At 35.4% G+C, this 18,854-nt stretch overlaps 1 protein-coding gene across 1 annotated transcript in view; it reads right to left on the bottom strand.

Moving 5' to 3' along the window:
* Window positions 1–204: 204 nt before the first annotated feature.
* Window positions 205–18,854, bottom strand: part of LOC139859597 (peroxidase 7-like) — a 42,881-nt gene continuing 24,231 nt past the window's right edge. Inside the window, exons 5-9 of the mRNA XM_071848378.1 lie at window positions 8,917–9,054; window positions 4,429–4,485; window positions 1,494–1,745; window positions 959–1,301; window positions 205–605 (exon numbers count right to left, since the gene is read on the bottom strand). Of these exons, the coding sequence (XP_071704479.1) occupies window positions 205–605; window positions 959–1,301; window positions 1,494–1,745; window positions 4,429–4,485; window positions 8,917–9,054 (1,191 nt within the window). The remainder of the gene's footprint in view (window positions 606–958; window positions 1,302–1,493; window positions 1,746–4,428; window positions 4,486–8,916; window positions 9,055–18,854) is intronic.

Raw genomic sequence — 18,854 nt, 5'->3', positions numbered from 1 at the left:
AACAAAATCATAACCATTAAAAAGCATAACTCAATAAATTTCATTATACAATTAGAATTAACATAACAATCGTTGCTTTTAAGCATGGCACCCAAGATAAAAGAGAAACAAAAAAACTAATCAATAAAAGCAGCTTAGCAGTCCCTTTATATATTTGAATCTAATAAACCAATTTTCGATGTGGGACTTGTTTCAAGAATGTCATTAGTTGACACGACTACAAACAGTGCGAATTTCACCATGATCTTGAGATCTGGCATCAAGAACATTAGCTAACTTGACCATGGAGACACTGAACTGATTCGAAAAGAGTGAAGATTCAGAAGACAAAGCATCAGCAATAGGTTGAGTCCTTGAATCGGAATAGAGCAATTGGTCCGTCGATAGCAGCCCCATATTCTTTTTAAGATTTTGATAGTATTGTATGTCGAATGTTCTTGGAGTTGTAGTATCGAGATACACAAGTTGAGACCCCCATCGACAGCTTTTTCTCAAGTAGTTCAAGTATTTAGGATCAATAGATGGATCGGGTTTATTTGTGCCTTTATAGTTGTATAGCCTAAATTGTAGAGACTCGCATGTACTCCTTCCTATCGTATGCGCACCTACAAAACAATATAACTTATGTTGTTAACATTCTCGTACGAAAGAGGAAAGAATCTATGTGGATGTGCATGCCGGAAAAATCTTTTTATGATCTACTTATGGTTTAGTTAATTGTGTAATAGTTAGTCATTGATAAAACAAATATATATATTATGGTTAATTAATTGTCTAGTAACATAATGAACTTTCAACTTTGTCCCTTCTTAGACAATGTATTCATTTTATGTCCAACGTCCCACATTCGCTTCGCTTGGAACTTTTATCCCATTTTGCCTTTCCAAAAAAAATGTATGTAACCCGAAACCAATTCCAAAGGTATTGTAAAACTCTTACGAAACCTAGTACTAAGTACCTGAGAGGACGGTCAAGTCGAGAACATTTAATCCCTTGGATTGAAAGAACTGAATAAGTTGAGTGATGCTTTCACGACCCATTGGGACAACTCCGGTTTCTTTTGATAACGAAACTCGGCCATCTTTCCTTCCAAAAGGGATCATCCAAAACGGTCCACCAGCTAAAACAGTCGCATCTCTAGCCGCAGTTGTTAAGATGTCAGCACACGAGACGGTTTTAGGACATACCTTCTCTAGTTGAGCCTTGATGTCATTGATCAATTCGAAACCTCTTAACGACTTGCTTACATTCGCATGCTTTTCACTTCCACTATGATCCAAAAGTATGGAAGCGTCGCATCCCTATATAAATAAAGTAAACCAATTGTTAAATAACTAGCAATGTACCAATTAAAGGGTCATGTCTGGCGGTATCGAGGTGCCCTCTGACTTTGAAGTCATGGGTTCAAGTTCTAGTGTGGACATTTTACGTATAATAATAACAACTAGCTATGTGTTGTGGTGTTTGTCGTTAAAAGATAGTTATGCATTTACCCTAACGGCACAATCGTGAAAATGTAGCCTGATGATACTAGGAGCGAGTGTGGCGTCTCTCTTGACCCATTCATGGACTTTTCGGAAGATAATACCTTCAGCTTGACTGCAACTAGTATCATAATATGAGTAGGAAAGTTCGTCGTCAAGGGATGCAAAGTCGCCCAATCTTGGTACTTTTAACTCCGATGGACCAAGTAAGGCCGAAACCGATGTGTAAAACATGATTGACAATAGCAAAAAAGTAGTCATCTTCATGGTTACAATCAAAAAAGCAATATTTGATTAGATAAGGTGGTAATGTAGTATTCAATAAGCATTTTGTGTTATATATAACTATGAAAGAAAGGTATATACTCCGTATAAGATTCTACGTGAAACGCACTATTCCTATGATCTCTTCAACGTGCAAAGATGACATCTTTGAAACAAAAAGGTTAATTACCATATCAAGAAAGACTTGTCTAAGTTGAATGATTATTATATTTATTTTTCATACTATAGAAAGTCAACATATGTTAATTTATGAAATCTAGTACTCGTACATCATATTGATCGTAAGAAAATACTAAAGTAAACTAATTCAGCTATTAAATTAGGTGATAAACATAACGGTTAAATACACATTTATAACTTTAACCATCTTTCTCTATTGAGAGAAAATATATATGATACTCCGCAGTGGCGGATCTATGATTGGTGGTCACTAGTGTCACCGGTTAAAACTCCAAAACTTTTCTACTTGATAGCTTATTTCAGTCGTGTCACACAAACAAAATTTACAGTATCCACTGGTATCTTAGTTAAAAAGTAAAAAAAATTCACTACATCGCGTATTTCAGTGGTGTCTCGTGCCATCACTGGACAAGCTATAGATCCGCCCCTGATACTCCGTAACTTTTATGCCCGTTTACAAACTACAATATACAATAATTTCATTTTGTTAGCATTCTAACTGCATTTTATGATTTGTAATTTTAACTAGGTGAAGCTTAATACCTATTCTTTTAATTTTAATTTTTCTGGTTCTTTTTTTATTTTTATTTTATTTTATAGTGCTCTGTGTTATATTTACAAGGCCCAATGATTAGTAGCCCATTAACAACTTAGTCCCAAGTAAAAAAATTGTGAAACATGCAATCCTAAATGTTCTTTTGCGATAAAAATGATACTAACTTTCACTCCGGTGTCATTTAGGTAGTTAACGGTTGATTGAACGTTTAAAAAAACGGTTATAGATCGGTAAATTAAATGTTTAAAAAATAAAAAAATAAAAACTTAAAAAGGAAGAGGAAAAGAGGTAGTGAAAAAAAATTGTAAAAAAATTTCACTGCGGGGTGATTTTGACCAATTAACGTTTAAAAAGGTTAACTGTCGGTTAATTAAACGTTACAAAAAATAAAGGAATGAAAAAGAAAAGGGAAAAAAGGAAATGAATAAATCTTGTAAAAAGTAATGTAAAAAGTTATAAAAAAAAAAAAACCGAATTACAAAATACTCCCAAAGTTGCGGTATTTACAGGTTTGTCATGATAAACAGTGCCAAAGCTCATCAAGATTAGTATATAGTTATAATTATAATAAGTTGTCTAATATTTTATCATAGAAAATTGATCAAAATGCCCTTAAATCGAAAAGTGTTTAAAGATATATTCTTGTATTTTTGGAATTGCCATTTTGCCATTTGTGTACGCACCATATATCACGCACTATTCGTGAAATTCCATACGTGATGGGTGGTTCCGATCATCGTTGTTGTTTTCACCGGCTACACTAACCACTACATGCACCACACATCGTGTGTGGGAATTGCGTGGTTCTCTGGATAAGATAAGATTTTAAGGATTAGATGTTCCGACATATTCTAGATTTTTAGGATTTTCAAGATCATATTTTATCTATATTAAAAGTGTGCACTCACCGTTACATACATTCAACGAACAATAACACCACTTTCACATAACAATCTTCACCATTTTCTGCAGACGCTCTTCATCATTTTCTAATAAAAAATAACAACCAACAATCTTCACCATTATCAAACATATATACACTCAACGAATTATAAAGAATATATATCCAAGGATGAGTTGTCATAAGTCCAAAAATACGAGTTTGATCACATTGAACTTCATCACCGTTCTTATTGTATTTTTTGATCCTACAAAAACTCATATGTGGCAATATATTATGTACCTGTGTGAAGAGATAAAGATCTAATATTGACGCGTGTTGCGTGACAACTAATCCGTGGTGCATGTTGCGTATATTATAAAGTTAAACTAGCAAATCACACAATTTACATAGATTTACATTTATAATAATGTATATTATAAACTTAAACTAACAATGTTATAGAAATCTAAATACAAAGTTAAACTCACAAATCAATCTACATTTGGTTCATCTTGGACATCAAATCGGGCCCTAAAGAATGTATTTACCATTCTTTGCCTATAATCTGCTGCCGACTCGGCTATGCCGTCAATAGTGTCACACATTTGACTAACAACTCACTCCATACGCAAACAAACTAACACACCACAATCACCATCTCCATTTCTGATTTGGGAGAAGAATGCATCTTGGTCATAAAAATCAAGGACGTCCTTTCTGGTCGTTGTAACGCCACAATACGCTATCTAGTTTGTGAAGGAAATACCAAACCATGTTCAGGTACATCAGCAGTAGTTGCATCTTGTCTATCTCGTGGTCTCGTTCCTCTTTGCTGCCCACACCCTTGTTGCGGTCGTAAACGGTGATTACTGTTGTCTCCAAAGACACAACCAATAGTATATAATGCTTGCGCTCCAACAGTAAAACCGAGATCAGGATTTGTAACAATTACATAGTGTTAAAATAGTGAATCTAAACTTAAGTTGTTCTTGATAACGATTATGAATATAAATCAAATAATTATAAACGACATAACTTACCGTATCAGCGTCAGACCATGGAGGGTAGAGCTCATTGGTATCGTCTCCTAGCTCGATCTAGTACATGTAGTCAGGCCGATCTGACTCTGAAGTTGAATGTTCATACTTCTGAAATTTAACCAGCATGTCCTAGAATCTCTTAGGCATTATCGTTCAATTAGTTCCGAACCAGTCCTAACTCCAGCCTCCGCGATTCTTGATAGTCCTCTCGCGAAATATCATCAATAATAATGTCCAACTGTAATACCTCGTCAGAATCTACTAACGGTGTATTAACTCCGATCCCACAGTTTAGCGGTCACGCCCTCTATATGAGACGTTTCCGAAAAGTATTCGCATTAATTATCAAAACAAAGTCATTTATTAAAGAAATGCATCTGAAAAGTATTTGACATAAACGACCGACGTAAGTAATTCAAAACATAACGATAAGTAAATAGTTTATATGCGAATATTTGTTCTTGAATAAAGATGATAAAATATGCTGGACATCATCCAGTTCTAGCAGCAGACAAGCATGACAACTTCTGTATAGCGGAAGCACTACCTCTATGGACTTGAGATAAAACATGCAAAATGTCAACGAAAACGTTGAGTGAAATCTACAGGTTTAGTAAAGCATTTCGTAAGTTAGGCCACAAGATTTCTGAAAAACATCATAAAAATTATACATAAGCATGAGCACTTGATTATAAAACTTTAACCCTGCGAATAGCTAAAGCGCTACGCGTCTTCCTTTTACCCTTTCTAAGCATACACCGATCAAGTGTACAAGTAACAACAGAATAAGCACCTGTTATGTTTAGGCGAGGTTTGTCAAACCTAACGGTACCGTCCCTATAAGTCGAGTTTACGTAAAGTAATTAATATAATCAAGCTAAGGTATTTTTTTATCTGAACTCATATGTATATTCGTTTAAGTTACTCGTGCCTAATATGTAAAACATTTGAAATAACATGTTATCTCATCCCAAAAATGTTAAAGAAAAAGGGACTGTAGACTCACCTTAGCAAACACACTGAAAATCTCTTAGTAAAATTGTACGGTAATCGAACAATCTCGACTGAACAACGCAACCTAGTCAAATAGGTCATCTTAAGTATACATATAGGTCACACTATGTCAATCCATAGTATACGCAAAGTTCTAGTGCTCAGACTGACTCAACAAGCAAATAAAAATAACTAGTCCAAGCAAGTCAACAAAAGTCAACCAAAGTCAAACCAAAAGTCAACTCGGTCAAAGTGTTCAACTAAAGTCAAACATCTCAGTAGGTCATGCAATCATGGTCAACATGTCAAACCTAGGTCAAGTAATACTTTACAGCTCATAGTTAAGCAAATTGCACATTCGCAGTTTAACACACGTCTTTAAAATACGTACACCGTAGAAAGATACAACTACAACTCATAGCACATAGTTCATGAAATCATGGTAAACTCCAGATCACAACTAGACTCAAAACTGATTCCAAAAAGTCCGGCCAAAGCCTCATACGATATCTACATGTTGGGTTTCAGAAAAGGTCTAATTACGGTTTACCAAATCAGTTTCAGCACGTGCGTCAGTTTTGAAACATTTCTCAAAAAATATAGAAAATAGATTTCGACGACGGCTAATTGTAGATTACTCCAGACATCTCAAAATTTTAGTAATAAAATAATAAAATACATCTCTTTAGCCAATTCGTACAGTTTAACAAATCTTTACAGACCCTTCAGTTTTAAACAACAAACAGACATATCATTTAGTCGAGCTTAAAACTCATGGAAAATCACATTTTCGCAAGTTAGAATGCAAATTAAATACATCAAGGAACATATAAAATAACATATTACAGAAGATCATAGCCTCAATCAACTTCTAGTTCACTCTAGAAATTTTCTTTCACATTCGAAAACAGTTTCAGCTCTCGTTAAAACATGAATCTTCGTTTTGACACACCGAGAGCATCACAAAAGCTTTTGATGCAAATATTAAGTCTAACATGCATGATTTTTAACAAGGATTAAAGTAGTACATTTTTCATTAGCCAAATCACAAAGTATACAAGTCAGAAAATTTGGATATCATGTAAACCCTAACGAAAACTTCGATTACACATAACTTGAGCATACGACAACGAAATCAAGCATAATCAAAGTCCAAATTCAATAGTTTTTCGATACCTTTTCATCTATACACATTATATGATCAGTCCACAAGTCAAATTTATCAGATCATTAAAATACAAATTCGTTTTTCAAGTATACAACATCAATCGATCAACTAAACGATAAACGACAACACGAAACATCATTAATTGAGTACTATACTTGATTACACTATGTAATTGAATAAAAAACTGAATTATAGAAATTTGGGTTTGCAATTATACCTTTCTAGCACAATCAATGCACAATATTAGATGTAGAACGATGTAACGAGCAACTTTGATGCACAAGACTTTGTCTAATTTTGAAGTTTGAGTGGTGATGGGGATGGTGGAAGTCGACGGCCAGGGGGGGGAGAAGAGGGAGCAAAAAGTCGACTAACACAATTGGGGGAATGAGGGTTTCAAGTCTAATTCCAATTATTTATAGTTAGGGCCTTTAATTAAGAAAGCTAATGACCCAATTAACCAAACTAGTCCATTAAGGGGGTCCATGGGGGTATTCAGCCCAATGGCCCTCTAAGGGGTGTTCTGGGCTCGTTTTGCTTAATTACTCATATGCGTGTGGTCCGTTTCGAGTGCCGCTAACCGTAGCGGGTCTCCAGAACGTTAACTAGTCGTTGAAACGCAATCACCGTGTTTAATTCATTAAATAAATAATAAATTAAATAAGTTTTTCTTAAAAACAATAATTATTAAAAAATAATTATTTTGTCGTTTTTCTGAGTTCCGTAAACTGAAAAGCTTTCTAGACGATTAACTTAATCGTAACGTTTTCTAGTTATTTCATTATTCGAAACAAACTCATAAATTAATATAGCATATTAATTCAAGTAATCCACTAGGATCAAGTATGCATTTAGTTCAGTTAAATATACAAAGTCTAAGTAAACACCTTAAATACTTATCGGACAAGTAACGATAGTAAACGGAAAAAGTTGGGTTGTTACATTACCCACCTGTTATGAAGTACGTCCGTCGTAGTCGTCTCCTCGGGAAACAGTTGCGGATACTTTAGTCTCATCTGATCTTCACGCTCCTACGTGAATTCTGGTCATCTACGGGCGTTCCATCTAACTTTAACCATCGGGATTCTGCTTTGCTTTAACTGCTTGACCTCATGACCCATAATCTCAATGGGTTCTTCAACGAAATTAAGCTTAGGATCAACTTGTATCTCGTCTAAAGGAATTACCAAACTTTCGTCAAATAAACATTTCTTCAAGTTAGAAACGTGAAAAGTGTCGTGAATCTCGATGAGTTCCTGCGGTAGTTTCAGTCTGTACGCTACTGGTCCGATTCTCTCGGTAATCTCAAACGGTCCAATATATCTCGGACTTAAATTTCCTCGTTTACTAAAACACACTACACCCTTCCAGGGTGATACCTTTAGCATAACTTTGTCTCCAACCTGAAATTCCAAATCTTTCCTTCTAACGTCGGCATAACTCTTTTGATGACTTACCGCCGTTTTAAGTCTTTCTTGTATCTGCGCGATCTTCTCAGTCGTTTCGTGTATAATCTCATGACCAGCCAATTGACTATCTCCTAACTCAGTCCAACATACAGGTGATCTGCACTTTCTGCCATACAGTGCTTCGAAAGGCGCTGCCTTTATACTAGCACGATAACTATTGTTATAAGATAATTCTACTAACGGTAGATGTCTATCTCATCCATTTTAGAAATCAATAACACATGCCGTCAACATGTCTTCTAGTGTTTGGATGGTTCTCTCGATTTGGCCATCAGTTTGTGGGTGGTATGCTGTACTCATGTCTAATCGAGTTCCCATGGCATCTTGCGAAGCTTGCCAGAATCTAGATGTAAATCTACTGTCTCTGTCGGAAATAATGGATATCGACACTCCATGTCGGGAAACCACTTCTTTTATATAGAAAATGAGCAGAAAATGAGCAGACTTTGTGAGACGATCAAAGATAACCCAAATTGTATCATAACCTCCCACAGTCTTGGGTAACTTAGTGATAAAATCCATAGTAATATTTTCCCATTTCCATTGGGGAATCTCTGGCTGTATCAGCAATCCTTACAGTTTCTGATGCTCAGCCTTGACTTTTGCGCAAGTCAAGCACTTACCAACATAGGTAGCGATATCAGCTTTCATGTTAAGCCACCAATACAGTGCCTTAAGATCTTGGTACATCTTGTCGGATCCAGGGTGAATAGAATACATTGTCTTGTGCGCCTCATCTAACACTAGTTCACTTAATTCGCCAAACTTCGGTACCCAAATTCTATCTAGGAAGTATCGAGTCTCATCTTCTCTAAAAACAAACTTCTTATCGATTCCTCAAAGTGACTCGGTAGTAACGTTCTCTTCTTTCAATGCCTCTAGCTGTGCATCACGTATTTGTGAAGTAAGATTCCTTCGAACAGTCATATTCAATGCTCTAACTTGGATGGGCTTAACCTTTTCCTTCCTACTTAAAGCTTCTGCAACGACATTCGCCTTGCCAGGATGATAGCAAATCTCACAGTCGTAGTCATTCAATAGCTCTATCCAACGTCTCTGCCTCATTGTGATGGCCCCGTCAATACACTTAACGGCTCCATCACTTGGTCCCATAGCTTGATCGAACTTAAATGAATTTAATAAACAACGTTGCATTCTTTTATTTCAAAATTTTTCCAAAAAGGAAACATACCAAAATATGTAGTTTAAACAACCCAACATATTAATAACCAAAGTTGACATTAAAACATTGTCAACAAAACCCGCAAGTTTAAATTATCCAAAAATAGAATGCAAGTTCAAAGTTTCATAAATGTTTAACAAAATCTGCCCAAATGCATGCAGACTCTTTTAACACAGCGGAAGCATCAAACAAACTCAAGTACCTGTGAAAACATGCGAGTAAACTGTCAACAAAAATGTTGAGTGAATTATAGGTTTAAATAAACGTATAAGCTTTAGACCACAAGATTTAAAATGTTAGAAAACATAAAACATTATTCCATTATCAATGAGCCACCTGGTAACCACTTAACCCTTTATTTAACCTTGCCAAACACAATAATAATATACACTAAACAAGTGTATCTTCAACTAAATACGAAGTACTAAACATTCCGATTATAAATTGCTAGCGCGACTAGCTCAAAATGGGGTTGTCAAACCCGATAGATCTATCCGTAGGATTCACGTTCACCAGTAGAAACCAGTTATTACAGTTACCAGACTAGGGAATATTTTTGTTCAACTCATAATGAATAATTTAAATTTAATTGCCACTTGTGTCTAAACGTAAAATAAAATGCATGTAATCACATCCCAAAAATATACTTTGAAAAGTATGTAAAAACGGGACTATAACTCACCTTAAAGCAAAAGAAGTAACCACACAAAAATGCGAACATCAAACGAAGTAAAGTGATCAGGAATGATCACAACGCCGACCTATAAATAAAGCAGATCGATATAAATAACTAACTTAGGTCAAGTCTTAGTATGATAACTATTGTACATGTTGCAAGTAGACATAGAACAACACTCAACATGCATCGGTTTGATCGGAACAGCGTACGGACACACACTTTCTATTTTTAGAAAGTTTCTATTTTTAGCAGGTTTCCATTTTTGGAAAGTTTCTATTTTAGGAAAGTTTCTATTTTTGGAAAGTTTCTATTTTAGGAAAGTTTTTATTTTTGGAAAGTTTCCAAATTTAAAAAGTTTGCATATTTAGGAAGTTGCTAATTTTGGAAAGTTTATAAGTTAGAAAAGTTTCCTTAATTTGAAAGTCAACAAAAGTCAACTGAAAGTCAAAGTTAACCGAAAGTCAACTCAAAAGTCAACCTTGGTCAAACATAATCAACATAAATTTTTAAAGTATAAGTTATATTAATAATATAAGTTATAATGTTATTTAAAGTCATATATGTATAATTATGTCATAACATAAGTTTAATTAAATTAAAATGAATTATTAAAGTTAACATAAGTTTAAATGATATAATTAATATAACATAAGTATTTAATTAAGTAATTAAATATCAATCATAATATAAGTTTTATTAATTAATAATAAATTTTAAATCATATCATAAGTATTATTAATTAATAATGAATTATTAATCATATCATAAGTTTCTAATCATAATTATTAAATTATAAGTATTTAATAATTAAATTATAATTAAATAATAACTAAGCCTTATAATAATTAAATAATTAATTAATCCTTATTATAAGTCTTATTATAATAATCTCATAATATAAGTTTAATACTTACCATAAGTATTTTTCATTAATAATAAAAGTATTATTAATCATAAATTTAATTAAATGTTTAATTAAATCATAATTAATTAATAAATGATATAATAAATATATATATCATAAGTATTAAATTAAATAATTACTTTTTATATCATAAGTAATATATTAATAATGAAATTAATTGTTTATGTCATAAGTCTTATTTAATAACCATAAGTTTTAATTAAAAGTTCATCGGGTCATAACTTGAGCCCCGGGAATCAGTTTTCGGCGAGTCTTATATATATCTTCGCCTAACTAACCCACCCGACACATTAGTATGCTCAAGAACACCCCAAGAATAGCCACCAAGTAATGACCTACAGCCATTATTCAACTTGGAGCTTTAATCCGTTTAAAAACATGTTTTAGTCATAACGGGTGATCCTTGGCTCGGATTTCGATGACCCGAACAAGAAAGTTCATCCAATAATAAATACTAACACACTAGTACACCCTAAATACTCCAAAATTAGTCACAAAGTCGGACCATACCTGTACCAATTCGTTCTTACATTTTAATTTCAATTAAACACCATTTTAATCATGTCTAGAGCTCCGGGAATCGAAATAACATGAATCCGGAGTCTAAAATTAATGTCTTGATGAGAGGAACTCATATAAACACTTTAATTTCACTTTTATATCAGTTATGTTCTCAGAAAATAACAAACAAACCGCTGTCCCAAAACAATCAAACCGAAAACATATATAATCGAGCATTTCTACTCATACAATCAACATTACAATAACATATAAGCATCATACTATCATAATATCACATAAAAATAGAAAAATGAATGAAAATTAAAAAGCTAGGGTTAGGGTTTATACCCTAATAGAGAAAAGAAAGATATGAGCGTGTAGAGATCGGAGAGATGAACGCGGTTGTGTAAACGATTAGAGGATCCAAGCTTTATTTTAGATGAAGATGATGATGATGGTGTGATGGTTGGTGATGGCCAAAGAGGGAGAAAGGAGGAGAATGAGAGCAAAAATAGAATTAGGTAAGATTAAGTGTTTTGTGAAATGAAAAATGAAATTAGCAAAAATGAAAAGCAAGGGAGTATACTCCCTCCCTAGTTCGGCCGAATGGGTGAGTGGGGTAGGTCCCACTTGGCCCAATTTGTTAAATGACAATTTCCTTGTGGCCCGAATGCCCGAACAAAACTCGAAACGCGAAAACACGATTACGCGATTGAAAATTCGAAGAGATAACAAATTCGCGATGAAATATATATATAAACACTCTATATAAATATATGACATTAAAATATCATATTTAAAATAATTTGGACTTAAAAATCCCAAAAGCTCGACCGTTGGTTTGAAAACCGAAAGGATTTACCGGATAGAAATCCGCGACACGTAGAAACGTACGATTTAAAATATGGATACAAATATTCATTTAACACATAATAATTAATATGTTATTACTAAAATAATAATATAGGTCATGGAAATGACGTGGCACAAATAACAATTAACGGACGTTAAATAATAAACGGTAAAAGATAACGGAAAAAGTAGGGTCGTTACAGTACCTTCCCGTTAGGAAAATTTCGTCCCGAAATTTAAGCAGGTGCAGGGGTTGACTCAGCATCTGGGAATAAATGCGGGTACTTCTGCTTCATCTGATCTTCAAGCTCCCAAGTGAACTCGGGACCGCGTCTGGTGTTCCATCTAACTCGGACAATAGGAATTCTACTTTGCTTAAGAGTTTTAACCTCTCGATCCATGATTTCAACAGGTTCCTCAATAAAATGTAGTTGCTTATCAACATGAAGTTCCTCCAGCGGAATAGTTTCCTCGGCTCCGGCCAAACACTTCTTCAAATTCGATACATGAGAAACGTCGTGAACAGCACTGAGTTCTTGTGACAATTTCAAACGATAAGCCACGGGTCCAACTCTCTCAATAATCTCAAATGGTCCAACAAAACGAGGATTCAACTTTCCCCTCTTACCAAACCGTATCACACCTTTCCAAGGTGATACCTTCAACATAACACGATCACCGACTTGAAATTCAATATCGTTCCTTCTCTTATTGGCATAGCTCTTTTGTCGACTTCTGGCGGTTCTCAATCTTTCCTTAATCTATACGATCTTCTCGGTAGTCTCATGAATAATTTCTGGACCTGTGAGTTGAGCATCCCCAACCTCATTCCAACAGACAGGAGACCTACACTTTCTACCATACAGAGCTTCAAACGGTGCGGCTTTAATACTTGCATGATAGCTGTTATTATAAGAAAATTCAGCTAGTGGCAAATATCTATCCCACCCATTACCAAAATCAATAACACACGCTCGTAACATGTCTTCTAACGTTTGAATGGTCCTTTCACTTTGACCATCCGTCTACGGATAATAATCAGTGCTCATATCCAACTTAGTTCCCAAAGCTTCCTGTAAAGGTTGCCAAAACCTCGATATAAATCGACTGTCTCGGTCTGAAATAATAGATACAGGAACAACATGTCTAGAAACAATCTCCTTCAAATACAAACGAGTAAGCTTCTCCATTGAGTCTGTTTCCTTAATCGGTAAAAAGTGAGCTGACTTAGTGAGTCGATCTACAATCACCCAAATGGAATCATAACCACCCACTGTTCTCGGTAACTTCGTAATAAAATCCATCGTAATACCTTCCCACTTCCACTCGGGAATCTCAGGTTGTACCAAAAGTCCAGACGGTTTCTGATGTTCGGCTTTAACCTTAGCACAGGTCAAACACTTAGCCACATAAGTAGCCACATCAGCCTTCAAATTAGGCCACCAATATAGCTCCTTAAGATCATGATACATCTTTCCTGAACCAGGATGAATAGAGTACCTAGACTTATGAGCCCCATCCAAAACAAGTTGTCGCAGATCACCATACTTCGGAACCCAAAGACGTCCCGCAAAATATCTATTACCATCTGCTCGTACCTCAAACTTCTTAGCCATGCCTCTAACTTTCTCGTTCACAAAATTCTCCTCCTTTAAGGCTTCTTATTGTGCCTCAAGAATCTACCTAGCGAGATTTGTTCGAATCGTCATATTCAAAGATCTAAACCTGCGAGGTTCAACCCTCTCTTTTTGACTCAACGCATCGGCCACAACATTGGCCTTTCCTGGATGATATAAAAGTTCGCAATCATAATCATTCAACCTCTCAACCCATCTTCGTTGTCTGATATTCAGCTGTTTTTGGTCAAGGATATGTTGAAGACTTTTGTGATCAGTATACACTGTACTTTTGACCCCATAAAGATAATGTCTTCAAATCTTAAGTGCAAACACAACAGCTCCCAACTCTAAATCATGGGTTGTATAATTCTGCTCGTGGATCTTCAACTGACGTGTCGCGTAAGCAATGACTTTCTTCCGTTGCATCAAAACACACCCAAAGCCCTGACGCGAAGCATCACAATAAACGACAAAATCATCATTACCCTCAGGTAGTGACAATATCGGAGCGGTAGTCAACTTCTTATTCAAAGTTTGAAAAGCAGTCTCTTGTTCATCCTTCCACTCATACTTCTTCCCCTTGTGCGTTAAAGCAGTAAGAGGTTTCACTATACGAGAGAAATCTTGAATGAACCTTCTATAGTAACCTGCCAACCCTAGAAACTGACGAATCTGAGTAGGAGTTTTCGAAATTTCCCACTTCTTAATTGCCTCAATCTTGGCAGGATCGACCTGTATTCCCTGTTTACTAACAATATGTCCAAGGAATTGAACTTCTCTTAACCAGAAAGCACACTTAGAGAACTTAGCGTACAACTCTTCTTTCCTCAATAAATCAAGCACCAACTTCAAATGTTCTTCATGCTCTTCAGCACTTTTGGAATAAATAAGGATGTCGTCGATGAAAACAATAATGAATTTGTCAATCAGAACGGCATAACAAGGAATTCGTAGTGACCATAACGGGTGCGAAAAGCGGTTTTCAGAATATCAGATTCTTTAACACGCAGTTGGTGATAACCAGAACGAAGATCGATCTTAGAATATACAGACGAACCTTGAAGTTGATCGAACAGATCATCAATTCTTGGAAGAGGGTAACGGTTTTTAACTGTAAGCTTGTTCAATTCACGATAATCAATGCACAAAAGAAACGAAGCATCTTTCTTCTTAACAAATAGGACAGGAGCTCCCCAAGGGGACGAACTAGGACGAATAAAACCTTTGTCTAACAACTCACAGAGTTGACTCGGCAATTCTTGAAGTTCGGAAGGCGCAAGTCGGTAAGGAGCACGTGCTACAGGAGCAACACCGAGAACAAGATCGATTTGAAATTCTACCGCGCGTTGCGTTGGAAGGCCAGGTAAATCTTCGGGAAATACCTCGGGAAAGTCTCTAATAATATGAACATCACCAATGCTCTTCTCTTCTCTATCAGAATCAACAACATGGGCTAGAATAGCGTGACAGCCTTTGCGAAGATGTTTATGAACTTTCAAACAGCTAATAAGATTTAACTGTCTGCATTTCTTATCCCCAAAAACCATCAGCGGCTCTCCAACCACATTAGTAATACGAATAGCTTTCTCATAACACACAATCTCAGCACAATTCGCAGACAACCAATCCATACCAATAACAATGTCAAAACTGCCTAGGTCAATCGGTATCAAATCTATCTCAAAATCTCTACCAGCCAGATTAATGTTACATTTACAGTACACAGTCTTAGCAGTAAGTACTTTACCATTAGCTATCTCTACAACATAAGTATTGTCTAGAAGAGTTAACGGAGTTTTGATTTTTGGACTCAATTCACTCGACACAAAACTCAAATCAGCCCCCGAATCAAATAGTACATAAACTGATAAATCATTGACCAAGAACGTATCCGTAATAAGTTTTGGATCTTCCTCAGCATCCCTGGCATTAATGTTGAATGCTCTTCCACGTGCATTCTTAGTAGTCTTCTTGTTAGGGCAGGCATCACGAAAATGCCCCGGCTTACCACATTCATAACAAACACTCTAATTACCACCATTTCTCGACTTCCCATTACCATTACCACCATTATTACTAGCATTGTTACTACCACCTGCAGCAGGAGTAGCAGTACCTGGCATAAGCACCGTACAATCTTTAGTAATGTGTCCCTGCTTGGAACACCTCTTACAAGTAACTGTACAGTAACCATCATGAGCCTTATAACATCGAGGACAAACACGCTGATTAAATTTATTAGAACCAGAAGTATCTTGTTTCTTCTGCTGATTTTGGTTCTGGTTGCGGTTGTTATCCCACTTCCTTTTCCCATTATCAGCCTTCTTAACAACCTCCTCACCGGCATCAGTCACAGCTGCCTTACTTCTCCTCAAAATCTTATCATTAAGCTTATGCTCCATAGACATAGCAGCTTCAATAGTCTGGGGCTCACTAGACTCAACCCCATGCTCAATTTTCTCAGATAACCCATCAATATAAACTTCAATCTTAAGATTCTCATCAGCATAAGTATTAGGACACAACAATGTCAACTCAAAGAACCTTTGCTCATAGGCATCTAATTCGGTGCCCTTCATCTTCAAGTTCTTAAGGTCAGCCTCTAACTTCTTAAGTTCACCCCGGGGACGATAACGGGTGATCATTCTTTCTTTGAAATTGTTCCAAGTCAAACCATACGCCACATCATTACCCAAACTATTCACCAAATTGTTCCACCAAGTTAATGCACTATCTTTAAGAGTGCAGCTTGCGAAACTGCCCTTATCCTCCTCTCGGACTCGGCTAACCCTGAAAATAGACTCAATCTTCTCAAACCAACGAGTAAGTCTAATGGGTCCTTCAGTGTGTAACGACCCGGAAATTTCCGACCAAATTTAAACTCTAATCTCTATATGGTTCCGACACGATAAGCAAAAACCCTAAAGTTGACCCGCATTTTTTTTTTCGATCGTTCTATACTTATAAGATTAATATGTACATAAATTAAACCTTACCAACATGATAAGCAATCCAAATTGTTGAGACTTATGTTTTCGAAAAGAGTTTTTACACAACGTTTGACCGTCTAGTCTGACCGATGATATCACGAACTATACAATATATGATAATTATACGTTTGTGTATATATATGTATATATACATATTTAACATGATTTAAGAATATTTTAATATCTCATTTTGTATTAATAACAATAAGTTATAAGTATATTTTGAAACTACTAACTTAAGTTTTCAAAACGATAACCATACGTAACGTTATTTGACTTAAATACTTATGACCTATAATGTTTATACATATATCGTATAAGTAATGTATTTAATCACTTTTAAAGACTTAAATACATAAAACAATATAAGTATATTTACAAAAGATAGCTATATTTGAATCCTCGTTCCGTTTTCTCAAAGATTTCTATACGTATACCTAGGGTATATGTACCCGTATCATACGCAGCTTCTAGATGTATTTACTATTGGTATATACCAATAAAAATCTGCTCCTTAGCAGCCTTAAATGATTAAGAAACATGTGGAACCAACCATTTGTCAAGTAGCATGAATTATTTAGCAAGAAAACAAAGTTAGGTATCTTTTTTTTCCTTTATAACTTAAAAACGTTTTTATGCATGCACACCATTTCTTCACCCCATTTTCTCATACTTACACTTCCATTTCTCTCTCAAAATACTCTTAACTTCATACTTGATCATCTCCAAGCATTTTCCCCATCATTTAGCTTCAAAAACAACACTTAAACCTCATAAGAAAACCTTACAAAAACACTTCAAGAAATCCTTCCAAGAACACAAACTTACTTCCAATCTTTCATCCAATTCCATCACCCTTTTGGTTCTAGCTTTTTACTCCTCTTTTACAGCAACCTTGTCCAAGGAACTTGAGGTTCGTGATATCAACCGGAGACCAAGTCAAATTATATATATCTTCAAGACAACTGTGAGTATATAGTCCCACTTTTAAACTCTAAATATTTCGGGATGAGAATACATGTATTTTATGTTTTACGTTATGGACACAAGTAACTGAAAAAATATATTCTACGTTGAGTTGTACCACTGGCATACTTCCCTGTAGCTTGGTAACTAATATTTACAGCGGTATTGTAAACGCGAATCCTGTTGATAGATCTATCGGGCCTGACAACCCCAACCGGACTGGACGACCAGTATTCAACGGTTGCACAGTACTTCGTTTCGTGACTACACTTGGTACAGTGTAGTAAGATTTCATATTAAAGGGAATATGCGACGTGATTAATTGTTAAGTATGGTTACCAAGTGCTCAACCACTTAGAATATTTTTATTAAAATGTTTATATATGAAATCTTGTGGTCTATATTTATATCGATGTCGACATTAAACCTATATCTCACCAACTTTATGTTGACATTTTAAAGCATGTTATTCTCAGGTATGAATTAAGTCTTCCACTGTGCATTATCTCGTACTAAGGATACTACTTGAGGCCATTAAGGACTTATATCATAAGGCGTTGCATTCGAGTCATTGAAGTTCATTGAGACTATTATTAAGTAAATGGCGGTTTAGGTCATTTGAATATTATGAAATGTCAGGCGATTATGTCAATTCTGGATGTAACTATAGATTGCCTTTTAAGAATAAATGCAACGTTTGTAAGATGTATCATATAGAGGGCAAGTACCTCGCAATGTTATCAACTATTGTAATTCGTTTGTAATCAATATGGACAACGTCCGGATGATTAGTTTCGGATCCTTTCAGTTGGTATCAGAGCATTGGTCTTAGCGAACTAGGCCTTGCATTAGTGTGTCTAACTAGTAGTTGTTAGGATACATTAAGTGAGTCTGGACTTTGACCGTGTCTGCCTGTTAAAAGTTTTGCTTATCAATCCTAGTCAGAAATCATCTGCTTATCATCCTTAGGGAACTGCCTGCTTATCATTCTTAAGTCTAGACACGTCTTACTGCATTTAGTGCATCGATAGTGTATAGACAAAATTCATATCCTAGCGTATATGTTACTATAGACATTGCC

The sequence above is a fragment of the Rutidosis leptorrhynchoides genome, chromosome 7 (genome assembly GCF_046630445.1).
Source record: "Rutidosis leptorrhynchoides isolate AG116_Rl617_1_P2 chromosome 7, CSIRO_AGI_Rlap_v1, whole genome shotgun sequence".
NCBI lineage: Eukaryota > Viridiplantae > Streptophyta > Magnoliopsida > Asterales > Asteraceae > Rutidosis > Rutidosis leptorrhynchoides.
Note: the sequence above shows the minus strand (reverse complement) of the source record. Positions and strands in the feature narration are given on the sequence as shown.